Genomic DNA, 22,350 nt, shown 5'->3' with positions numbered 1-22,350 from the left:
ATATTAAAGGTCACCATAATTACCTAAGCCACATTCATCTTTGAACTGTTTCAAGAGCATGGCAGTCTGCCAAACGAAAATATCTGAAATTCTCCAAGAGTTAGTCTTCTTTCTAGGCTAAGGTCTAAGCTATATAATTAATTTATGGCTGTATTTGTACGCTAGATTAGATCAGATTGCATTCCCTATAGGTGAAAGATTTCTCGATCAATTTACAATCATATTTATTTAAGGCAAGCAAATAAATGTTATAATTACATTTTGAAGGAAAATAAGTTTGTAATTTAATGGAGGTATTTGTTTCCTCACATAGCGCTAACGGCCATTACGGGCGGTCACACGTTGTCAAGAGGCAGGTCTTTTACTAGAAACTACGCCAAAGCAACTGTCGACGCCCCATCCTAATGACGCATTAATGCTTATTTATTTTAATTTCGCTATTCTCAACTATCCTTCGTCTCTCACACCTTCGGCACGGCGACGACGTCGACACGTTGCCAACTAAAAATTTGCAATCTGACATTTCACGCGTCAAACGCGTGCTAGTATAGCTAATATACGTATATTTCATAGTATTATAATAATATTAGTGTAATCGATTTCACCCGATGCGCTCTATCATCAGTCGTACTAACAGTATCTGTATATGGTATAACGTACTCGTGTATCTATCGCGCCTCTAACCGACTAAACTGAACTAAACGGGGGTTGTGGCGGGGGGCAGCTCGAAGGCGTTCGACCCGGCCAAGTCGGACACGTTCCGCGCGCTGCAGGAGCAGGATCCGCCCGCGCACGAGCAGCCCTCGCCGCAGACCAAGCTCTTCACGGCGCAGCCCGCCAAGGTACTGCTCGCACCACACAACACCCGACACAATACCACACAACATGCAATACAACACGCATCACTTAATACAACATCATACAATGCACATAACACAACACACTATGCAAAACACCATACCACACAACAACATACAATACGCAACACTTAATACAACATCAGACAATGCACATAACACAACACACTATGCAAAACACCATACCACACAACAACATACAATACGCAACACTTAATACAACATCATACAATGCACATAACACACTACACAAAACTACATCGCGTCACATATCACTGTGGTGTGTGATGCGCTACGCACCACACATTGCACCCGTCACCAAACATGCCAGTCCATGTAACACCCAAATCCCAATACAACAAATTACATAACACTGCATCTACGCGTCACACAACGTATTATATACTTACGTAAATGGAAAACAACACACATCACACGTAAGAACAAGACATAACGCACCAAGACCGACAGACACTACACACACCATACATAACACAAATCTCCTTCAAACAGACTTACAGACCTCAATTAACCAAGGTCCATTATTAGGAACATAACATATTTTGATTCTATATATGAATTATTACTTGAACCTCGATACAAGATTCTCAAAAGCTTACAGGTGATATCAACATTATTAGCATACTTTAAATGTGAAACATTACAAAACCAGGAATCGAACCTGCAATTATTGTTAACAAAATCCTTTAGATGCTTTTGCAGTATTTACAAAATTATACACTATTTATGTTATGAAAAGTTCTTATATAATATTCACTCAGTTATGTACCTAACTATGTATTCTGATTTTTGTTTTTATTTTCTATGCATTGTAGAAGCCTGTCCCTCCGAAATCAAAACAACAAAACGAGACAAAACTCGCAGGAAAACAAACGACCTTCGTAAGTATATTTTTAACGCGTGCTAATCTTGAATTCAAATCAAATATCTATACATATAATAAATCTGTAGAAGGGTCAATTCTGTACATTGAAAATATTGAAAAAATAAATAGCAGGGGGTGTTACTGGATCGATACCAAACCCAAATATTTGATTAAAAAAATTTTTGTCTGTCTGTCTGTATGTGAAGACATCACGTGAAAACTAACGGTTCGATTTCGATGAAACTTGGTATAATTATACCTTATTATCCTGGGCGTAAAATAGGATACTTTTTATCCTGGAAAAATACGTAGAAAAAAAATAATCTTAATTTTTCAGTTTTATCCATAGACGTTGTTCTGTAGAACCGCGAACACACGTTGGGTATTATTAGCCTAGCCGTATTTAGGTCCAATAGATATTTATAAGATGTTATTGTCAGAGTTACTCAAAATGGAGAAATAAACCATCCACGCGAAGACCGACATCCGCGCGGACGGAGTCGCGGGCGGAAGCTAGTCTATGAATAATTTCTTAATGCCAAGATTAAATATGATATTATATTTCTAACTAGCCTTCCTTTTTAATAATATATTATGTACTATGCTATACTAATGTATTAAATAAATGCAGTAAAATATGTAATACCTGGAATAAATTAAATGTAGGCAATACCTCATTTTTACAAAAATTAAAAATTCTTGAGAGTAATGAAATATTTTGTTTTGCAGGTGAACTCGTTACACGAAGAGCATATTCAGCAATCGAACTCTTTCAAGCGCCTTATGTACAATGTACTCGGTGATACCGAATTTTAAGACAGATATTTGAACAAAATCTGCAGTTCTGAAAGATTATCTTCGGACCCTTTAAAATTCCAAGACATTTTGATTGTAAAATACTGAAGAAACTGTAATGTTTAGTCGGTTTACGTAGAAGTTGTGGCCATCTTGATATGACTGATGATTGTGAGCGATGGAGCGGCGTTACCATCACATTATATTCGTAGTTACAAGACTAACAAAATTAATTTAGGAGACATATTTTATAATAAAGCTCTCGACAGTGTGTAATGTTATTTTCGGTGGATTAATTTTTCTAATACTCGAGTATTAGGCAAGTAATTTATTTTAAGTAGCAACGTAACTTTAATTACTAAGTGTTATCTGTTTGTACAGAAATGTTATTTATGTAATGAATATAAGAAATGTTGAGTGTACAATCTAGTCACAACGACCCGAGCTCTGGTCGAAACCACGAGAATGAGATTCAAACTATTTTATTTAAATAAATTATTTATTTTTATCCAACTGGTTGCTTATTTCATACCCTATAAAGTCTAGTACAGTAGATATCTACATTGCATATCTGCAGAACCGAGCAGTGGGAGCTGGTACTATTAAGTACGAATAAAATAAAACTTCATTCATCTGAAAATAACTTATATTTATAATTTGGAGTTAACATTTTTCACATAATAAAATAAAAACAGTCTTACAAATTTCATGAACTATAAGTACACGGATCGCAAGGGAGAAATCAAATTTTGAGCAAAAATCGCTTACGAACATAAGTTATATACCTACAGAAATGCATCAATTTTGAAAATTTGATAAAACAACACAAACGATAAAATTCTCAAAAAAAAAGAAATTAAATAAAAGGAAAAAATATCACAATTAGGAAATAAGGCACAATAAATACATAGATAACAAAACACATAGAGTAAGTATGTTTACGTGAACCAACAATACTAAGATAGATGCAATGATAGTTATTTCCCACTTTTATATTCGGAAGCAATTATTTACACTAGTACAAGTAACACGACAAAGTTGTTTACAACGTGATATGCAGTAATATTTTAAATTCAAACCTTCATTCAAACGTTGAATATTTCTTGAAAATTAAGAGCCTTTTTCATCAACAAGATAACGATATGTCAGCGATATTGACGATAAAAATTTAAGGTCATATCGATGTTCTTTGCCAATAAATAATGATTCGTAGGTTACAATAACGGACAGTGTCTATTTTTTGTGCATTTTTACTTAAGTTTAAAAAATTTCAGACTTCTTTCGAATCAGACTCATTGCTAATCCAACATTTAGATTATTTTTATAAGTCATTAATAATAATTAGCAAAGGTTAATGCAACTATTCTTTTCCGTTATAAATTATTTAATACTGATATCTGAAAGATTATTTAATTGCCGATTTGTCTATTTCATATTATGTAAGTATTCACAACTATTAAATGATTAAAATTGTCGATATAATTATAGGTATTGCAACCAGCATTGAATATGTAACGGTATTATTAAAATTATAGTCCAATTTTGCGAAAAGAGCCTTGATACTTTAGCACCAAATGTCAAATCTATTTTTTTCTCCTATCTAAAGATAACATTATAGGTGTTATAAATAACTACCTAGACACGATTTCATTGACATTCACAGTAACTATTATTTAACAATAAATATATACGAACAAACTAAGAATGCAGCTAAATATTAATTAAAAGAGCCAAATATCAATATCAAGCCAAAATCTAGATTAGTTAGGTTAATAATAGGTCTTACAATAGGTTCAATATATATACATATTCTTTACACATTTATTTTAACCAGCAAATGTCAAGAATAATTACACACCATGCTAATTTAGTGATAATTATATTGTTGATTTAAGAAAGCTTCAAATTCATACATAATGAAAATATACATTATCAATGCTATTTTACATATTATTATCGTTTTAAAGTTTATTAATTCAAATGTGATTTCTATGTGATGCTACCAAACTAAAATTTTCAATACACAAGAATGATAAAAATTTAAAATTCGAAGCTAATGTTAAAGAAAAGAATTACGTTTATGTAAACCATTAAAAAAAATAGAATTAGAGACAAGCGAGAGATCAAGAGGACGGGAAGTTACCTAAATAATGAGATTCTATTAAGACAGACAGACTGATATTTCAGAAAAGACAAAATAATGTGAATGATTGGGCTCAAAATTGCCTAATTATAAAGCATATTGGTTTTATGCAACTTTCTGTTTCTAGACTTATCTAGTTTGTACTATTTATTTAAATGATTGTAGAGAGAAAATATGACTTATATCATTAAATCAAAAATAAATAAAGCATCAAGCCTTTACAGAATTCTAAAAAAATATTGTTACTTTCGTGATGAGGACGGACTTTTCATAACAGGAACATGACAAAATCCGAGACAAAAAAAATTGCAAACAAATTCAACCCTCGAAAATTAAGTAGAACAAATTTTGCGTAGCTAAGTACTCGCGACGCCAATTTTTTTAAGCAAAACATTCACAATGCTCCATAAGAAATAAATTCATTACAAGACCCAGACATACTTAAAAAATGGGGCACATGTTTTATCATTACCATAGTATATTACACAAATTATTTACACGCACTAAATCCTATGAACATGACTATTTTATATGTAAATGTGATAGTTCACTGTAATATGAAAGATGAAAAATGGCACATCAATAAAAAACACATTTTTTGCTAAGTTGTAAGATTTCAAGGGATAATGATATTTATACACAATACATTTTATTCATTACACAATACATTTTGATTGTTGAAATTCAATTTAAACACATAGTAGAATATGCTTAAAAATTGCAAAAATAATTTTTAAACCATCATTACCTAGCAATTTTTTTAAGTTACCTGATTATTGTCCTCTGTCTAAATTGTCATGCCTTTTTTTAATTATGTTTTATTATTATTACACGCCATTTACATTTTACAAAAAATCCTTTACTGAATAATTATAAAATAAAACTGTTACCTATACTTGAAAATTCAAGATACTCATTTCTATACCTTGAGGTACTTAGGAAAACGCCTTTAGTTATATATATCAGAAAATATGTAATAATAATAAACATAACTAATGCTCCGTACTGCTTTAGGTAATGATGGTTGCAAAAACCTATCAGACTAAACTTCATTATTCAACACAGCTAAATCAAAAAACTTGATTGATTGTTACTGTATATTTTGCATACAATCAGTCATAATATTGCACAAAACAGCACATTATTAATGTATATTTTGTTTAGGACACATGATTTCGATAGTGTGCTAATAAGCATTTATTATAAGTAGCCATGGACAAACTTTATTTTATGAAAAATCATTTAATTTATATAATAACTTTATAGCAACACAAAAATTTATGCAACTTATTATACGCATAACTTGAGAATGATTTACAATAAACTGCTCTCATATTCTAGTGCTTGGTAGATACTAAGCGAATGACAACAAATTACACTATAGTCATTCTAGAACACAAATTTGACCACTTTTGACACTTTTACTGGACGATAGATACCTTTTGGACTGAAGTTAACAAAACATACTTTTCATTACAATACTGTATCAATACAGTCCAATCACTCTTTGGTTGTAGTTCATTCACAGTCTTAAACTATATTTATGTGTGGAGTATCATTGTCATGACTGTTTCAAGATATCTCACCATCATAATTAATGAAGTAGAGAACTGCAAAACTCCACGACCAAAGCCCTTCCAATACTTTTTTATGTATCCATAATAAACATATTTCATTTCATTCATTTCATTTTTATTTCATTTCATTTCATTTCAATACTTTTTGTCCTTTCTCTTTTAGTTTGTAAAAATACCTATATGTACCTTCATTCTCACAGTTCTTACATTATGCCTCATTATTTCATTTCCAGTCTATTCAGAGATCACTGTACCAATGGGATATCCATTCAGACCAAGTTTAAGAGTAATAGCTTCATTCCTTTATTAAAAATAACCATTCCATCAACTGCAGTTGCTTATGATTGTGTGCTATTTTGGACAGTTCACATTTCTGACACATTTTCTCCATATATTCTACAAAAACACATAGTTCACTCTAATGCAGACCAACCATGTTTACTATACTTGGTTCTAGTGGTCATTTCAGCTAGTTCACACTAGTCTATCTATACACCATATTCCACATCATAGAAACAGTTCAAAACTTAATGGTTGGTATGATTTGTATACTCAATAACCTACTGTCTATTTTATATGGTTAAAAGTCGGCTTCTATGTCGATGTTTGATTCACACTATTAAAAGCATAATCCAATATTCAACAGTCACTATGGGTGGTTTTAGAGGACACAGTTAACTCCTAATCGATCACTACAGTTGGTTGATACAATTCAACATACACATCATATTGGTCACTATGGGTAATTCCCGACATCCACAGGATATTTATTTATTTGCACACGTCCACAGTATCGGTCACTATAGTATCCCACTATGTAACGCACTATTCACTACAACGGCCTCTCGGTTCACACTATGTAGCGCACTGTACGCGACAGTCGCTCCGGTTCACATTCACAGTGGTTCGGTCACCCGGTCTCCATGGTCTCCTAGTACACGTTGTCGTCCAGGTAGAGGGTGAGCGCGGGGCGGGCTCAGGAGGGCGGGCGGGCAGAGGGCGGCGGTGCGGGCAGCAGGCTCTCCCGGCGCGCGGGCAGAAGGCTCTCGCGGCTCGCGCGGAGGTTGGGCAGCGAGCGGGCAGCGCGGGCCTCGCGCCGCGCGTCCAGCGCCAGCAGCGACCTGATGTCTGCCTCTAGCGGGTCCACCGTTATGTGGTACACGCCCGTCTGTGGACAACCCACACAATGTTAAGTACACTTTCATTATGCACACATTTGATGACTTTAACATGCATAAGTATGTTGTTATTGTGTGATAAATAGCCGAATCTTTCTACGTGATGACTGACATGTAAGACAGAAATAAAAACAGAACAGCAGAAGAATACAGAAAATGTTTTTTGCGCATTCAATAGTATTGTAGATATTTAAAATACATAGACAGAGATACTATAAACAATAACGGAATTTTGATAAATTAGCATCTTTTCACATAACTTGAAGGTCATTTAAAAATTTGGTCTTCAACCCATTTAGACATTCAACAAAACATTTATAGCAAACTAAAACAAGGAAAAGCACGCAACTCACACACTAACCCCCTACCTCAGTGGGCTGCGCGTCGTCCGCGGCGGGCGCGAGGCGCGTGTCCGAGTAGCGGCGCGTCTCCTCGTGCGGCTCCGCGCGCAGCCGCTCCGCGTTCAGTGCGGACAGCCGCCTGTGCGGGTTGCCCCTGGAAAACAAATGTACTTATTGACGTGATAACGTTTTTAAAATCGTTTTAGTCGGGTGACATGTTCAGAAACTTGTGTCACACCAAAACCTCACGAGCGCGATTGCAGGTATAACGAGAGAGAGACGGACCGATCTCCCGTCTCGTCTCGAGCGCTGCCACCAATAAGACGTTATCACGTAAACATCTCGATCGTAAACCTACTTTACAAACAACCAATTTTTATTTAAAAATGTAATGTGTCACACGAAATTAAAAATATGAAAATACGAGATAGACAAACTCTTTGAATGACTAAACGTAAAAGTAAAACGGTAAATAAGTAAAATTGACTTGATAAAATTGCAATTAATAATTGACAATAATTACCACCTACATAACACTATAACGAAAATTGCGTTAACATGAAATTTGGCACACAGTTTGTATACAAAAATAAAGCTAATATTTTTCTAACGATTATATCCACGCAAATAAAGCAGCGAACAGAAGGTAGTTAAAAAATAATAGCATATTGAACTTGTTAATAAACATACTTATCATATTGTATACAATACTTATAAATAGCATCCAATGAGTCATCGTTCACATGGTAAACAGTAAACACTATAATCATTACTTTACAAAATAATATACAGGTTAGCAATAGCAAGTTACCCGGTACAACCTTGATAGCTAGTTAGTAATTAGACCAATGATTAAAATTTAAATTTCCATGATTAATGAACTACGTTGTAATATTTATAGGTAACAACTAATGAATAATTAAGATTATTAAACATTATTTGAAAAAAAAAATGTTGTGTGGTTTTATGAAACCACGGTAAAAGTATACCTACTCGGCAGCCGCGATACACGCGACATGCGCTACACAGACCAAAAAGTTTGAGACGATGTAATAAAAGTTTCACTTTAAAAAAACATTTCTGGCGAAGTTGTGTCACGCATAGAAAGTTTGTGAGGATGGATGGATGGATGTATATCTGTTTGTATGTTTGTTCGTCTTTCGCGGGAAAATCAGTGAACGGTTTTTGAAAATACTTAGCAGCCATTTATTTATTTATTTATTATTTATTGTACATATAATTATAACAAGACAGAAATAAAACTAGACAATAATTTGATACAATAATAACACACGGCACATACGTACATAAAGTCGGCCTTATTGCTCATAAACAAACAATCTCTTCCAAGCAACCCAGATGTAGCTTATGTACCAAAATAACACATGAGCTAAAGAAATACACTTGCATTTACCCTCAGGTTCTAACGCAACTTCATAGTCCGTACTAATATTATAAATGCAAAGGTAACTCTGTCTGTCTGTCTGTTACTCAATCACGCCTAAACTACTGAACCAATTTGCATGAAATTTGGTATGGAGATATTTTGATACCCGAGAAAGGACATAGGCTAGTGGCTACCTTTTGTTGCGAAATATGTACCACGGGCGGACCTCTAGTTACCTATAAGTCTCGAAGCCGCCGCTCTCGTCCTCCTCGTGGTAGGCGACGGGCGGCGGCGGCGGCTCGATGTTCGCCACCACCTGCCCGCGCGCGCTGCGCTCGCGGCGCTTGCTGCGCAGCGGCGCCCGCGGCGACGCGGCGATCGGCAGCTTCTCCGGCGCGTTTTGGATTAGCAGTATACTGGAATGTGGGAAACTATTTATTGACAAAACATAATGTTGTTCTCCATCTTAGATTGAGTTTTAGTTAAATAATGATAAATGTAGAATAAGTTCAAAGCAACTTGTGGCCGTATTCACAAACGACTTTTCGAGTGGAAAATATAATTCGAATGGCGTTAAAAACAGAGATATTTTAACCAGAGCACTGGTTCCAATTGTAAAATAGTAATAACGTGCATATATATTTGTTGGTAATTGGTATAAATAATTATTATCTATATAATTTAACTAAATTATATATTAGAATGCGATGTATTAGTTATCTCCAAGATTCAATGTAAATAAAATAGTTAATAGACAGTTAAACCTTATCTAAGAAGACACTTGCACTTCTCATATATTTTTGTAAGTATGTACCTAAAATAGAAACAGCTTTGAATTTATTCAATTAATATTTTTTTTTTTTTGTCTTTGACACATAAAATTAACATTTATAATTAATAAGTACATACAGTGGTGGTCACATAATTAAAGACACCCCCTAATTGACCATAAAAGATTTACATTAGGAAGTACAATTACCTGAAAAAGGTATTTAATCTAGTATTATTTTTACTAAACCATACAAGACAATATGTTCTTTAAAATGAGGGATAAAAAATAGTTATATTCCTTGTTAGTTTCGGCACTTGCTCTCTGTGGGAATGTAACACAAACTTTGTTTCCGTACACTGTAGCTGGCCACTTAATTAAAGACAACAAGAAATGAGTTATAATTTTTTTTAAATAAAAAGAAACAGCATTGTGCTTTTCTTCGTTTTGCCGCGTAATTTCATAAATCGTTGACAATCCATAATTTCTTTGAGTATTTTTAATTTTTAAAATTAAAATTCATATGTTTAATTGCTTTAATATCAATTATTATGGTTAAAAACAAGAGTTGCGACTCGTCCACAAGAAAAATTATTTTTAACTTCCATGATAATTAAAATGTTCCAAGGATATGGTTACGAATGCTATAAAACATGTCAAGATGTTCCACACGACCGAAAACGTACTCAGAAAAGCAAAACCAAGTGAAACTACTCGGGCGAAAGATTCAAAAATGGTGTTGTTGGCTAAAAAAGATCCATTAAAAGTGTCGGAACTGATACAGTTCAGAGTTGTATGGTGCAGCAGGCTTGAAGCCTGAAGGGGGTGTCTGCAAGGACAATTAGACGGAGAATGTGTGAGGAAAACTTGCACTGAAGAGTATCTCGGAAAGTACCACTTTTGAAAAAACAAAATGTGAAGGCAAGATTTGACTTTGCTACAAAATACGAACACTGGACTGAACGAGAATGGAAACATGTGCTGTTTTTGCATGAAACTAAGATTAATAGGATTAATTCTATCAGAAAACAATATGTAAGACGCCATCTCAATAAGGAAATGGATCCAAGATACATTAATAAGTAGTCATACATGGGGGTGGAAATATCAATGTGTGGGCGCTGTTTTTCTGGACTTGGTGTTGGATCTTTCAAAAAGACAGAAGGCAACATGGATAAATTCCAGTACAAGTATATTTTAGAGCAATCCATGCTGCCCTATGCGGAGGAAATGTTACCTTTTGTTTGGACTTTTCAACACGATAATGTTCCTAAGCACACAGCAAAAGTAGTGAAGTGCTTGTTAAGGAACCAATCTGTAACTGTTTTGGATTGCCCTCCCCCCCACAGTCCGGATATAAATCCGATCGAAAACTTATGGAATCAAGAAAGAAAGAAGTCGCGGCAAAGCGGTCATCAAACGTCGACTAAATTTGCAAAGCATTTTCGAAGAATGGAACCAAATTAGTGATGCAACTTGTACAAAATTAGTTGCTTCAATGCCCAAGAGATGTAAATCGTCATTACTGCCAAAGGATATGCAACCAAATATTGAAAAGTGTAAAAATGTTTTGTAAATACGTCAGGCATTTTGTGTTGGAAAAATAATCTCATTAAAATAATAATTTTTTATATTTCTCATAAGCGAGTCTAATGTCTTTAATTATATGGCCAGACCTTTGCTAGGTTAAAACTGCTAGTAGTAAGGATGAACCGATTAAAATCTAACAAACCGACAAGTTTTGTAGATAAAATTTAGTTTAGCATTAGACAACACATACCTGAATATTTTAAGATTATTTAACAAGTTCCAATGGTAGTGTAAAAAAAAATGTTGAGAGAAGTGTCTTGTGTAGTATAAAATGCTCTTAGTGTCTTTAATTATGTGACCACCACTGTATGTTTACAAGTGCATGCAATTCCAAATATGTTCATGTCGTAAAATTCTGATTAGATCTCGTTTTTTCAAACAAATGAGGAAAATCTTTAGCATTGATAGCACTTTGTGAATGAGGTCCCTCTACAATGTTATTTATTCGCCAAAACAACCTTGGCGTACTTTACACAACTTTAACGTAATATTTATACATTGTGTGTACGTCAACAATGTATAAATAAATTTATTATCCCGTAAATTTATTAAAGTCTCTTAAAATCTATATAGTTTTAATGTTTTGTGTGATTATTTAAATTAAAAAGATGTTGTATTAAAGGAAATATTAAATCTATGGTTACTACTGAGTACTTACTATTTCTTTGCACTAATGCTAAAGAAACCACTCCCGATTTTCTATATACCTATGTATACTAATAGTAGATGATGATGATTAAAAATTACGCGTTAAAAAAATGACTATAAAGTTAAGGATATTTTCCTGTGCAGATAATCGTTTGACTTTCGCTATTTTTCCGACGAGTTTGACTAACGCACACGCGACTAAGCCGCCGGTACCAACGTTCACACCATCATTTTTCTTTTTGTCATTGCGTACTAAGACCCCTGTAGAACCGCCATCCTGTTACAAATGACTCGAAATTTTGTGTCAATATCTCCCGGTCTATGTGTGAATTGATGAATCAAGAATTTATCGATTAGTTGTAATTAGATGTTGAAACGAATTTTGATCACGTACTCGTGTACAATTTCGTGTCTGCATATTATACGTGCTTGGAGAATAGATAAACAAAAACATCTCATACCTACGTAATTTGTTATTTAATTCAAATTATTTTTTCCCAATCTAATTTTATAGTGAATGACACAGATTAATTATATAACGAATATATTTTTATGCAAAAAAATTGTAAATTATCTACCACATTATCATATTTTTTAAATAAATTATAATAATAAAGACTTAATAAGTCAAATTCATTTGAACAGACAATTTATCGATTTATCAAACAATAATCATGTTTTTAAATAACAGGTCCAGTCTATTAATTATTTATGAACTAGTTGTCGCCTTATTTAATCAAAATTTAATGGGAGAGTAAGTTTGAGAGATTTTGTGAAAATTGCTTGATTGCCTTTACAAAATGCAAATATCAATAAAATTCCAAACCCATTGTAATCGACATTCGGATTGCTTTCGTTCATTTCGTTAAATTATATATTGAAAAAAAAAAATAATATCCGATATTGAGATTTGAAGACATATGACTACACGGAGATAATTACGTATGTTATGACACACCAATTATATTTAGGCATATAAGAACGGAAATTCATAATTGTATTTAAATGCAAATATTGTAAGCAACGTACATATATTATTATTATAATTTTGATGACCTATTGTATGCAAAAACCACACTATTTCTATTTAATCGGTATGCTTCTAGTATTTAACTCGAAGACTTTTGTATGACGTAAATTTTACGACGGATCGTAAATATGCAATAATTCGATGAATTCGTAAACATTTATTATGATTCAACGTAACTTCGCTTTCTAATTTCATATTATCAAACTCGTGATATACCAATCTTCTAATTTTTAAAAATGCAATAGTTCAGGATCCATCGCCCATTTTTGCACTTGATTACCTACTATCAAGCTAATTTTCCGTGAGTAGCTTTAATTTTGATGAGACGCCCAATAATTTCTTGTACGAAACTCTCGATTTTGGTAGCTTACAGAGGTAACAAGGATAAAATGTTTTGATTTGATGGTTCTCAAATATTTATTAAGCAATTTGTAGGACAATATGTCTTACAAGAAAGTATTGGGCGTCTCATCAAAATAAAGCTACTCACGGAAAATTAGCTTGATAGTAATCAAGTGCAAAAATGGGCGATGGATCCTGAACTACAAGGTTATGTTTTTTCAATTTTGATAATTTAGTATCCATTCTCATAAAATTTATGTTTATGCCTAGGTATTTGACATTTTAGCAATTCAAATTATGTTACTTAATTACTTTGCTAGATTCCCTATACGTTTTATATGTTTAAATTATGCTTAAAACAATCTAGTCCAGATGACTACATAAAAATAAAAATATAAGTACTTATGAGATAATATTTGTAAATGTTAAGATAATAATCGATGGAAAATTCACTACTTTTATGATTTACTTATTTTGTTTTACGTTATTAAGTATTAATATTTTTATAAAATGTAATTGTACGTATAGTTTCAATTTCAATTCAATATCAAATACATACAATATTTTATGGTATAAAACGACCAGAAAATTAAATATAAACATGTCGATTTTACGCAATAATCCTATTTTTTATAAAAGTAAATTTCCTGTTGAGAAAAATAAAACATAATCCCATCAAAAACATCCTGTAAAAAACCCAAGTCTCGCAGCTCAGTCTTTCTACCGTCAAAAGTTGTGAGATCCATGTAATACCAAGTCGGTTAATCTATTTAGTGTCTACTTGAAGGACCTTCTGTCTTAAGTTATTACATAAGTTATTATCATGCCAATATTAAAAATATTTAACGTTTTAAACAAATAGATCGACTTGGACATCGCTTGATTTGATTATTAGTATGTATCACACTACACAGCACGACGGGCCAGCGACCAACAGGAACGAGAGTTTCAATCGCGTGAGGCGCGAGAGACTAAAGAATCTAATATAATATTGTAATATTCATTTTGTTTTCATGCGATGTCCAAGTCGATATATTTGTTTAAAACGTTAAATATTTTTAATATTGGCATGATAATAACTTATGTAATAACTTAAGACAGAAGGTCCTTCAAGTAGACACTAAATAGATTAACCGACTTGGTATTACATGGATCTCACAACTTTTGACGGTAGAAAGACTGAGCTGCGAGACTTGGGTTTTTTACAGGATGTTTTTGATGGGATCTCACTTCTTTTTGTAGAGCCTTTCTTTTTGATACCACCACCAACCACCAACTGCATAAATAACTTTGTAATCCGATATATTTATATGGGATTACAAAGTTATTTATGCAGTTGGTGTATTTGGAAAACTGGACCGAAATTACAAAATATTTAAGTTTTCCCATGATTAAGACACTAAACTCTATATGTATTCCAAATATGAAGCTTCTAAGTCTGCTAGAAGTGCCTTGGACTTTTGATGATCGGTGAGTCAGTGAGTGACAAAATTTAGAAACTTTAACAAGTTGTCATTCTTAAACTACTGGTTCAAATTGACTGAAATTTTAAATATTCCGTGTTTATACAATGCCGGATTAGTTACTGAAGATTCAGGTTTCTTGCTTTATCCACAACCGAATTATAGGGGGTCGCAAAAGGCCCGAATTGCTTCGAGAAAAGGATGGTACGGCCGTGCCGCTTTTTTTTTGCTCGACTTGGCGGGGGCACTGCCGTGCCCCCAGATAGTTATTAAACGGAAAAATTACCTACGTCTAAATATTTATATTTTCTATAATCAGGAAATCCGCATACAGACAAACCGGACTCACACCGAAAGTCAATCTGGTAGCATTGCAAATCATCTGTTGCAATATTCTAGAATACATGAGATTGGGAATAATTTGCGTCACAGAAACCTTGATCTTACAAAATTCACGTGTTTATAGTTCGAGTGACCTTAACTTGTTGTGTGAAATCGTTTATTGTACGAGAAAAGTATTTATATCATATAAAAATATTATAATAAACTGCAATGAGTTTAAAACTCATTTTGCGCAATCGATTGAACAAAATGTTATAAAAAGTGGCTGTAAAAAAGTAACAAGATTAGAATGTTAATTATAATGATAATGTTTTAATAGCGCTAACTTGGAAACCATGTGCGTACATATATGGTACAGTTTAAATGGAATGAATAAAGCTATTAAAATTTCCTTGTCGCTTACCGATTGTGCGCCCGCCATCGATTGCAAAGATGTAAATATTGTCGACACTGAATGTACATAAACACAGCGCCGCCGGTGAACCCCACTGCGACCACCACTAATTTCGTCCAAAACGGCCACGCTGAAATAGTCAAATTACATTAGAATGTTACAAATTATTCAATGCTATGCAGTATGCCGATATTAACATGCAATTACACCGAAACAAACTGACTCTGTTACTGGAAATGAATCATCGAAATTCCTCTGTTATCTTCAAACAAAACATAGGTGTAATATGTATTAATACAAACATTCATACGCATATTTTTAGCTCTGGTATCAAACATTTTAATCTGCAGTATAACGGAACTAACTTGTTTTTATTTTATTTTTACTTTCGATTAATAATATCGATACGGCATTGTCGTCAGACAGCTTTTTTTGGTATAGTTCCTAGATTTGCTTATATGAATTGAATAATGTTACGCGGTGTTATTTAAATGGATCGTGTATAGCAATGCGGTCGGGTAATGTGTTTAACACATGGCCGTGTAGTGAATTACCAATCTGTCCCTTGTTGACCTCCTCGACGGCTCGCTCGATGAGCACGAAGAGCGACCACATGACGCAGAGCGCGGCTACGCAGTGAAACAGCACGGCGCAGCACAGCCGCCGCCTCTCCACACCGGACATCTCCAATAACCGCCACTGAAATAGAAGCATTTGTTAACAAAATCCTTATCTTCATACTAATCTATCACAAAGCTATCCTCGTTCTCAATCCCAAGAACCGTTAACCGTTAACCGATAATAACCGATTTGATCCGGTGTCCCATTATTTTGGGGTTACAGATTATTTTGACCCATAACAAACGCGCGTACATCTCTGGACTTGTACACTTCAGGTTATCTGAAGACTGTTTTCCCCTAAACAAAGTTTAAGCACTTTTGGCCATAACTAGCCGTTTCAAGCCGTGGTTTTCCCGTGAAAGAGTAACACATCACAAACGTTTGCAATTGTAATATTCCGAGGATATGAAACAAAAATATAAAATTAGCTTAGCCATCTCGCCCTATGTACGAAACCTGTACACATTTCTCACTACAATTATTTAAATATGTATGTATAGTATCATATTTTTTAAATAAATTAGAATTAAATCTCTGTGATGAAAACTCCGATGTAAGATTGCATTGGTTCTCCAAGGCCTAGACCACTTCAGAAAACAGATAAAACTAAATATCATAGAAGTAGACTAGGTGATAGCTAATAGGGCAATGAATAATGAATTTAGATTGGATGGTAAATATGTTGTTGAACACTTAGACTCCTTCTAATACTGCTTGAATTTACATAAGTGCAAAAAAATAACTCAAATCCTAATATCCACATGATAAGTATTAAGTAAGTATTTTTAAAAATTGACACCCAAGACTATGTTAAATTATCAAATACATTTCTTTATTTATAAATATACATATTTCTATAATTTAGCTGAAATATTTGTAAGAGAGCATAATATCAATGCTCTCTTACAAATCATCAGTAAATTGAAAAGAACTGGGGTTATCCGTTAATATATTGTAATACATACTTAAAGTCAAATATATAATTCTCAATGACTAACATCAATGCAGTAATAAAATGGGAGTCTTTTTTTTTCTGACTGAAAATATACTTTTTAGAGAAAAGCTCAACTGTAGAGTGGTGTGATTTAGATGAATTCAAATGACCATCTGTGTTTATTATTATTGTGCATTCGTAGATCCAGCAGCATCTTATAAATAATTGCTACAAAAAATTTCAAATGACATTCATCAAGACATCCAGAGCATGAAACATATAAGACAGCCAGGTTCAAGCTCCCTATATAATATTATGAAATTAATAGTGTTAAAATAATTGTTTCAACATCAAACATTCAACAGGGCCAGTGATATTGTCATAGTGTGTTGGATATGTTGAAATCTTATAAATATGTAATAGGTACATAGTTCAGCTTGAAACAGTATTTATTTTTATAATTACATATATTATTATTTTAATACCCACCTCACTGAATGGCTTTATTTTTGTGTGCATAATAAAGTTGAATTTACACAATTCACATGATCTCGTCTCTGAGGCTGTCAGCCATTGTTGTAAACAGCTTTGATGAACATATTTCAAGCTGCCTGCAAAAGAAAAAAAGGATACAACTCACGTAATTTTACTCAAAAAAGTAAAGAGAATAGTACAAAGGTTTTAAATATAAGGGGTGTAAAAATTATAACAGATTTCTATGTATACTTTCAATCATGTGAACATTATGTTATCATGTGGCAGCTGCACCCCATAATTGATAACAATCGTTTAGTCATTTCACAATGAAAAGATTAAAGTTCATTTGTAGAGACACCAGCAACATCTTATTAATAATAATTGCTACAAAAAATGTCATAAAGACATCATGAGCATGAAACATATTAAGACAGCCAGGTAAAAACTTATTTAAATAGTATTTAATTTAATTTATACTTTGTCCTTTCTGCTATTGTTTGAAAGAAATGCATTTAAAATTGTACAAAAAACATTTAGTAATATTGTTTTAAACTACCTTCAGCACTAAATTAAGTAAATAATTCACGAATATTTTCTTCAACTTACAATAATAAAAAAATGTCTTAAGTTCACAAAAATTAAATCATAAAAGCTGTTATTAAGAAAAATATAATATACTAATCACTAATTATACTCAGAGCTACTTATTGTACAATACAGAGTTGTTACATTAACAATTCAAATAATATTCATTTATTTATTAATGCTTAAGAGCGCTTATTCAATTTAACGCAAGTCAAAATCTCCGCGATCTATTACGATAGAGCGCCGCTTGCGCTATCCTTTTACTATGAACAGCATAGGTCCACAGGAGAGTGCAGAGCAACATGTCCTCTCTCTGGAAAGGCTCGCTGCTGACTGATTTGAATCGGGTCGCGCGCAGTGTTTTATAGTACTTTAAAAAAAATGTAGAAAAATAATGGAGGTACCTTAGTTGATTTTTTAAATTTTATCTTATAAGTAAGACATTCTTTTATTGCAATACGTATAAATTATATTCAATTAAGTCAAATATCTTGGTGAAAATAATCATTTTGTCGACTATAATTTCTAAAAAAATTAACATTGTTCGGATTTTAATTTCGTAAGTCCAAAATAAAAAAAATCTTTTAACTAAATATTTTAATATGGATTTTTGCAGTTAGTTAAAAAAAATTGTGTGTTAGATCTGTCAGCAATTTCAGATATTTTTAGTTTCGAAATTGACACTAAAAGTGAAATCAAGTAATCATCGGCTCAGTTCTCTTAATGGTATTCACAAATACTGTATTAATTGAAAAAAACTCTTAACTAACTACATAGACAATAAAATTTCCTAAAATTATTAGTAATTAATATGTTTGTAAGATAAGTGGTTGATGGACAATCTGGTTTGAAAAATCACATATTTGAGCCAAACAGCGCACGGACCGCGTACACAGCCTTAAGCACTCTATATTATATTATGATATTATTTTCCCATATATGTAGTGTTAAATAATTGTTTTAACATCAAACATTCAACAGTGCCAGTGATACAAATAAAGCCTTAAAATTTAAAATATTGATAATAAGTTTAACAAGGATTTAATAAAATCCCACTAGAATCCAAAGTTGCTTTGCATATGCAGTGATTCTCATGCTGACTCAAGTACTTGTTATGTAAATTAAGAAGCTGTATATGTGTTTCAGATGCATTACAATAATGTAAAATATATTGTCATTTCATTTTATATTATTCTTTTCTAAAATTAGTTACTCTTACTACAACATTGAACATTTATTTTAATTACATGCTCCAAACTTATCAACAGTAATAATGATTATAAGTACTTAATATAAAAAATAGCAACTGGTTATATTATAGCTCCTAATTGTAATTCAAATCATCCTAATCTTATATTCATTTATTTATTAGATAGTTGTATACTTTAAATTAAATAATAACAATGGTGTTTCTATTCTAGTAGACTGTACAGAAAAAAGAAACAGTACAGAAAGAAGTCAGTTAAAAACAAATAGGTAAATAATAAGAAATCAAGGTTTTTTTTTTCAAATAACAGAAGACCAGATTATATTAACACAATAAAAGTATACTGTAATTCTTTCACTTGATAAGACTTGCTTAAGCACTATACTACTTCAGTGTATTAAAATCATTAATTTCCAATATGCTATACAATTATGAACATATTTAAGTTTTATTTTTAAGGCCTTAAATGTTATATAGACTACATAAATATAGTAGCTTACCAGAACAATAGCATGGAGCTAGAAGAGGATTATGTATTTCACTCTCACAATGACAAATCCTGCAGATATCACCACTTGAATTACTACAAGATGTTTGACTACTACCAGACCCTGCACGAATTGTTTCTTTGCCACAACCACCACCCCATTCCCAACTCTCAATTTCTGATGAATTCTTTACGTTTATTTGTTGAAGGGGCATTATTGCACCTGTTAATTCACTTTTACAGTTTTATATAACTACTCGATGCCATAAAATAATAATGCTTTTCACATTCGACAAAGCTAATAATAGGAAACATATCAGCTTTTCAATTAATAATAAATCAAGCAACTTCGCCTAAAAATATACGATGAACCCTCAACAACATATCAACTATGGATGTGGTTACTTATACAAATTACAAAGATATTTCAACTCAAAATAAAAAATGATAACGAAAACATGATCGTTCTCAAGACTCAATTCTCAAATCTCAATTCTCAAATCAAATCTATGTGATGTCTGTTCAATTCATGGGCAACAGAGTAAAAAACATAGATGACGGCCGTCAGCCAGCCGTCAGAAGCCGTCAGCCCATAATAGATTTTATTTAATTGACTTTATAAAAAAGCTTAACAAAATTGAAAACGCATTTAATTATTATGCATAATTTATTTACAAATAATTGTGTTGTTTCATAGTTGTAAAAAAATTATAGAAAATAAATAAACTTGCGAAAAGAAATAAACTACCTGATAATAGAAAAAAATATAAAAGAGATACTAATTTATATTGTCATAGTGTGGTCATAAGCTTCTTGGTCATAATCTAAGGTCATAATATTATGTGGGCTCTAAATTTTAAGTATGCTAAACGTGAAGTTTATGTGGGTCATAGTGTACTAGCTTCGCCCGCGTTTTCTAAAAAAATCTGCATAGTTCCCGTTCCAGTGGGATTTCCGGGATAAAACCTATTATATTATGTGTTAATCCAAGTTACCCTTTAGATTATGTGTGCTAAATTTCATTTTTATTCGGTTCAGTAGTATTTGCGTGAAAGAGTAACAAACATACATACACCACATACACATACACATACATCCATCCTCACTACATCTTCACAAACATTCGCACTTATAATATTATTTTGACTCTAGTAGGATAGGATGTGGATAGGATAGGATTTTTTATTTACGATTTTATATGTGAACTAGCTGCTCCGCGCAGTTTCACCCCCGTAGCTTCACTCCTGTTGGTCGTAGCGTGATGATATTTATCATATATATATGCCTATAGCCTTCCTCGATAAATGAGCTATCTATCACCGAAAGAATTTTTCAAATCTGACCAGTAGTTCCCGAGATTAGCGCGTTCAAACAAACAAAGAAACAAACAAACAAACTCTTCAGCTTTATAATATTAGTATAGATTTAATTTTGACGAACATGATACAAGGGTAATTGATAAAATAATAAACATTTTTCAAATGTGAAACCAAAAACTTTTGTATTAATTATTAATAAATATCCTAAGCTAAAAACAAATATGAATTTCTATTTCTAAGGCCGCGTTTCCATCTGCAAGAAAACTTCCGCGAGAAATGTAAGACAGTCTGCAATGACAGCAACTTGCAAGTCTACTTGCAGGTGGAAACGCAGAATTAGAGCGTATACGCACTATGCGGGTAGCCGCATTGCGGGTAGCCGTCCGGCTGACCGCAAGCACAATTATGTACGTAATATTCATTTCTATGCGCACTGTGCGGTCTGCGGTAGCCGCATCGCAGTGCGCATAGAAATGAATATTACGGACATAATAATTGTGCTTGCGGTCAGCCGGACGGCTACCCGCAATGCGGCTACCCGCATAGTGCGTATACGCTCTTAGACTTGCAAGCTACTGTCAGACAGACTGTTGGACACTCAGAGGTTGGACATTTCTTGCGGAAGTTTTCTTGCAGATGGACAGGCGGCCTTAAGCGTCTTATTTACGTCCCGCCAAGGTCATACACGATGCACGACGCAAAACGACAGTGAATAGCGTTGACGTACGTCAATAATTATTATTATTATCTTGCTGGATGTGCACGACCAACTTTTCATCCAGCAAGCACCCCCACCACCGCGAACGTCGTGCAGATGGACAGTGAATAGCGCGGACGTACAGCAGATTAGTGTTGCCAACAGAAATTAATGTAAATACTTGGAAACGTGGCCTATTGATATGATTTTTTTGTGATAACTTAGTGAGTACATGAGCAAGCAAGAAACGGTTATTTTTGATTTTTATGTACACAGGAAAT

The 22,350-nt window shown here is 33.1% G+C and overlaps 2 protein-coding genes across 8 annotated transcripts in view; one reads left to right on the top strand and one right to left on the bottom strand.

Moving 5' to 3' along the window:
* The window catches only part of Zasp66 (PDZ_signaling and DUF4749 domain-containing protein Zasp66), a 28,789-nt gene extending 25,738 nt beyond the window's left edge, over positions 1-3,051 (top strand). For 5 of the 6 annotated variants that reach the window (XM_089700989.1, XM_089700991.1, XM_089700990.1 and 2 more), the window contains 3 exons: positions 725-842; positions 1,694-1,759; positions 2,473-3,051. In XM_089700989.1, the coding sequence (XP_089557115.1) occupies positions 725-842; positions 1,694-1,759; positions 2,473-2,559 (271 nt within the window). In that variant the 3' untranslated portion in view covers positions 2,560-3,051. Of the gene's footprint in view, positions 1-313; positions 843-1,693; positions 1,760-2,472 lie in introns of those variants that run through there. The other variant, XR_016316299.1, reaches the window with a different exon arrangement.
* A 119-nt stretch (positions 3,052-3,170) lies between these two features.
* Positions 3,171-20,550, bottom strand: LOC149484732 (E3 ubiquitin-protein ligase MARCHF8-like). Of its 2 annotated transcripts, none has more exons than XM_089700977.1 (7): positions 20,067-20,550; positions 17,787-17,908; positions 16,297-16,441; positions 15,752-15,872; positions 9,401-9,580; positions 7,805-7,931; positions 3,171-7,426 (listed from the first exon to the last, which is right to left on the bottom strand). In XM_089700977.1, the coding sequence occupies exons 1-7, from the start codon at positions 20,266-20,268 to the stop codon at positions 7,235-7,237; spliced, it is 1,089 nt and encodes a 362-aa protein (XP_089557103.1). In that variant the 5' UTR covers positions 20,269-20,550; the 3' UTR covers positions 3,171-7,234. The 2 variants fall into 2 exon arrangements, with proteins under 2 accessions (XP_089557103.1, XP_089557104.1); XM_089700978.1 differs by having other exon boundaries at positions 7,289-7,426; positions 7,790-7,931.
* Positions 20,551-22,350: the final 1,800 nt, after the last annotated feature.

Source organism: Colias philodice, chromosome 11, assembly GCF_061535455.1.
Source record: "Colias philodice isolate Cphi_HAF_F1 chromosome 11, ilColPhil1 Martin Lab GWU primary, whole genome shotgun sequence".
Lineage (NCBI taxonomy): Eukaryota > Metazoa > Arthropoda > Insecta > Lepidoptera > Pieridae > Colias > Colias philodice.
The sequence above is the reverse complement of the archived record's forward strand: the minus strand, read 5'-3'. Positions and strand labels throughout refer to the sequence as shown.

Bases quoted from the DNA above. Each gene is read 5' to 3' on its own strand.
- LOC149484732 (XM_089700977.1), bottom strand. From the start codon at position 20,268: ATGCCCCTTCAACAAATAAACGTAAAGAATTCATCAGAAATTGAGAGT. The intron at 9,581-15,751 runs GTAAGCGACAAG...CCCACATTCCAG, and splicing joins CGATGGCGGGCGCACAATCG to TATACTGCTAATCCAAAACG. The intron at 7,427-7,804 runs GTAGGGGGTTAG...GGTTGTCCACAG, and splicing joins ACGACGCGCAGCCCACTGAG to ACGGGCGTGTACCACATAAC.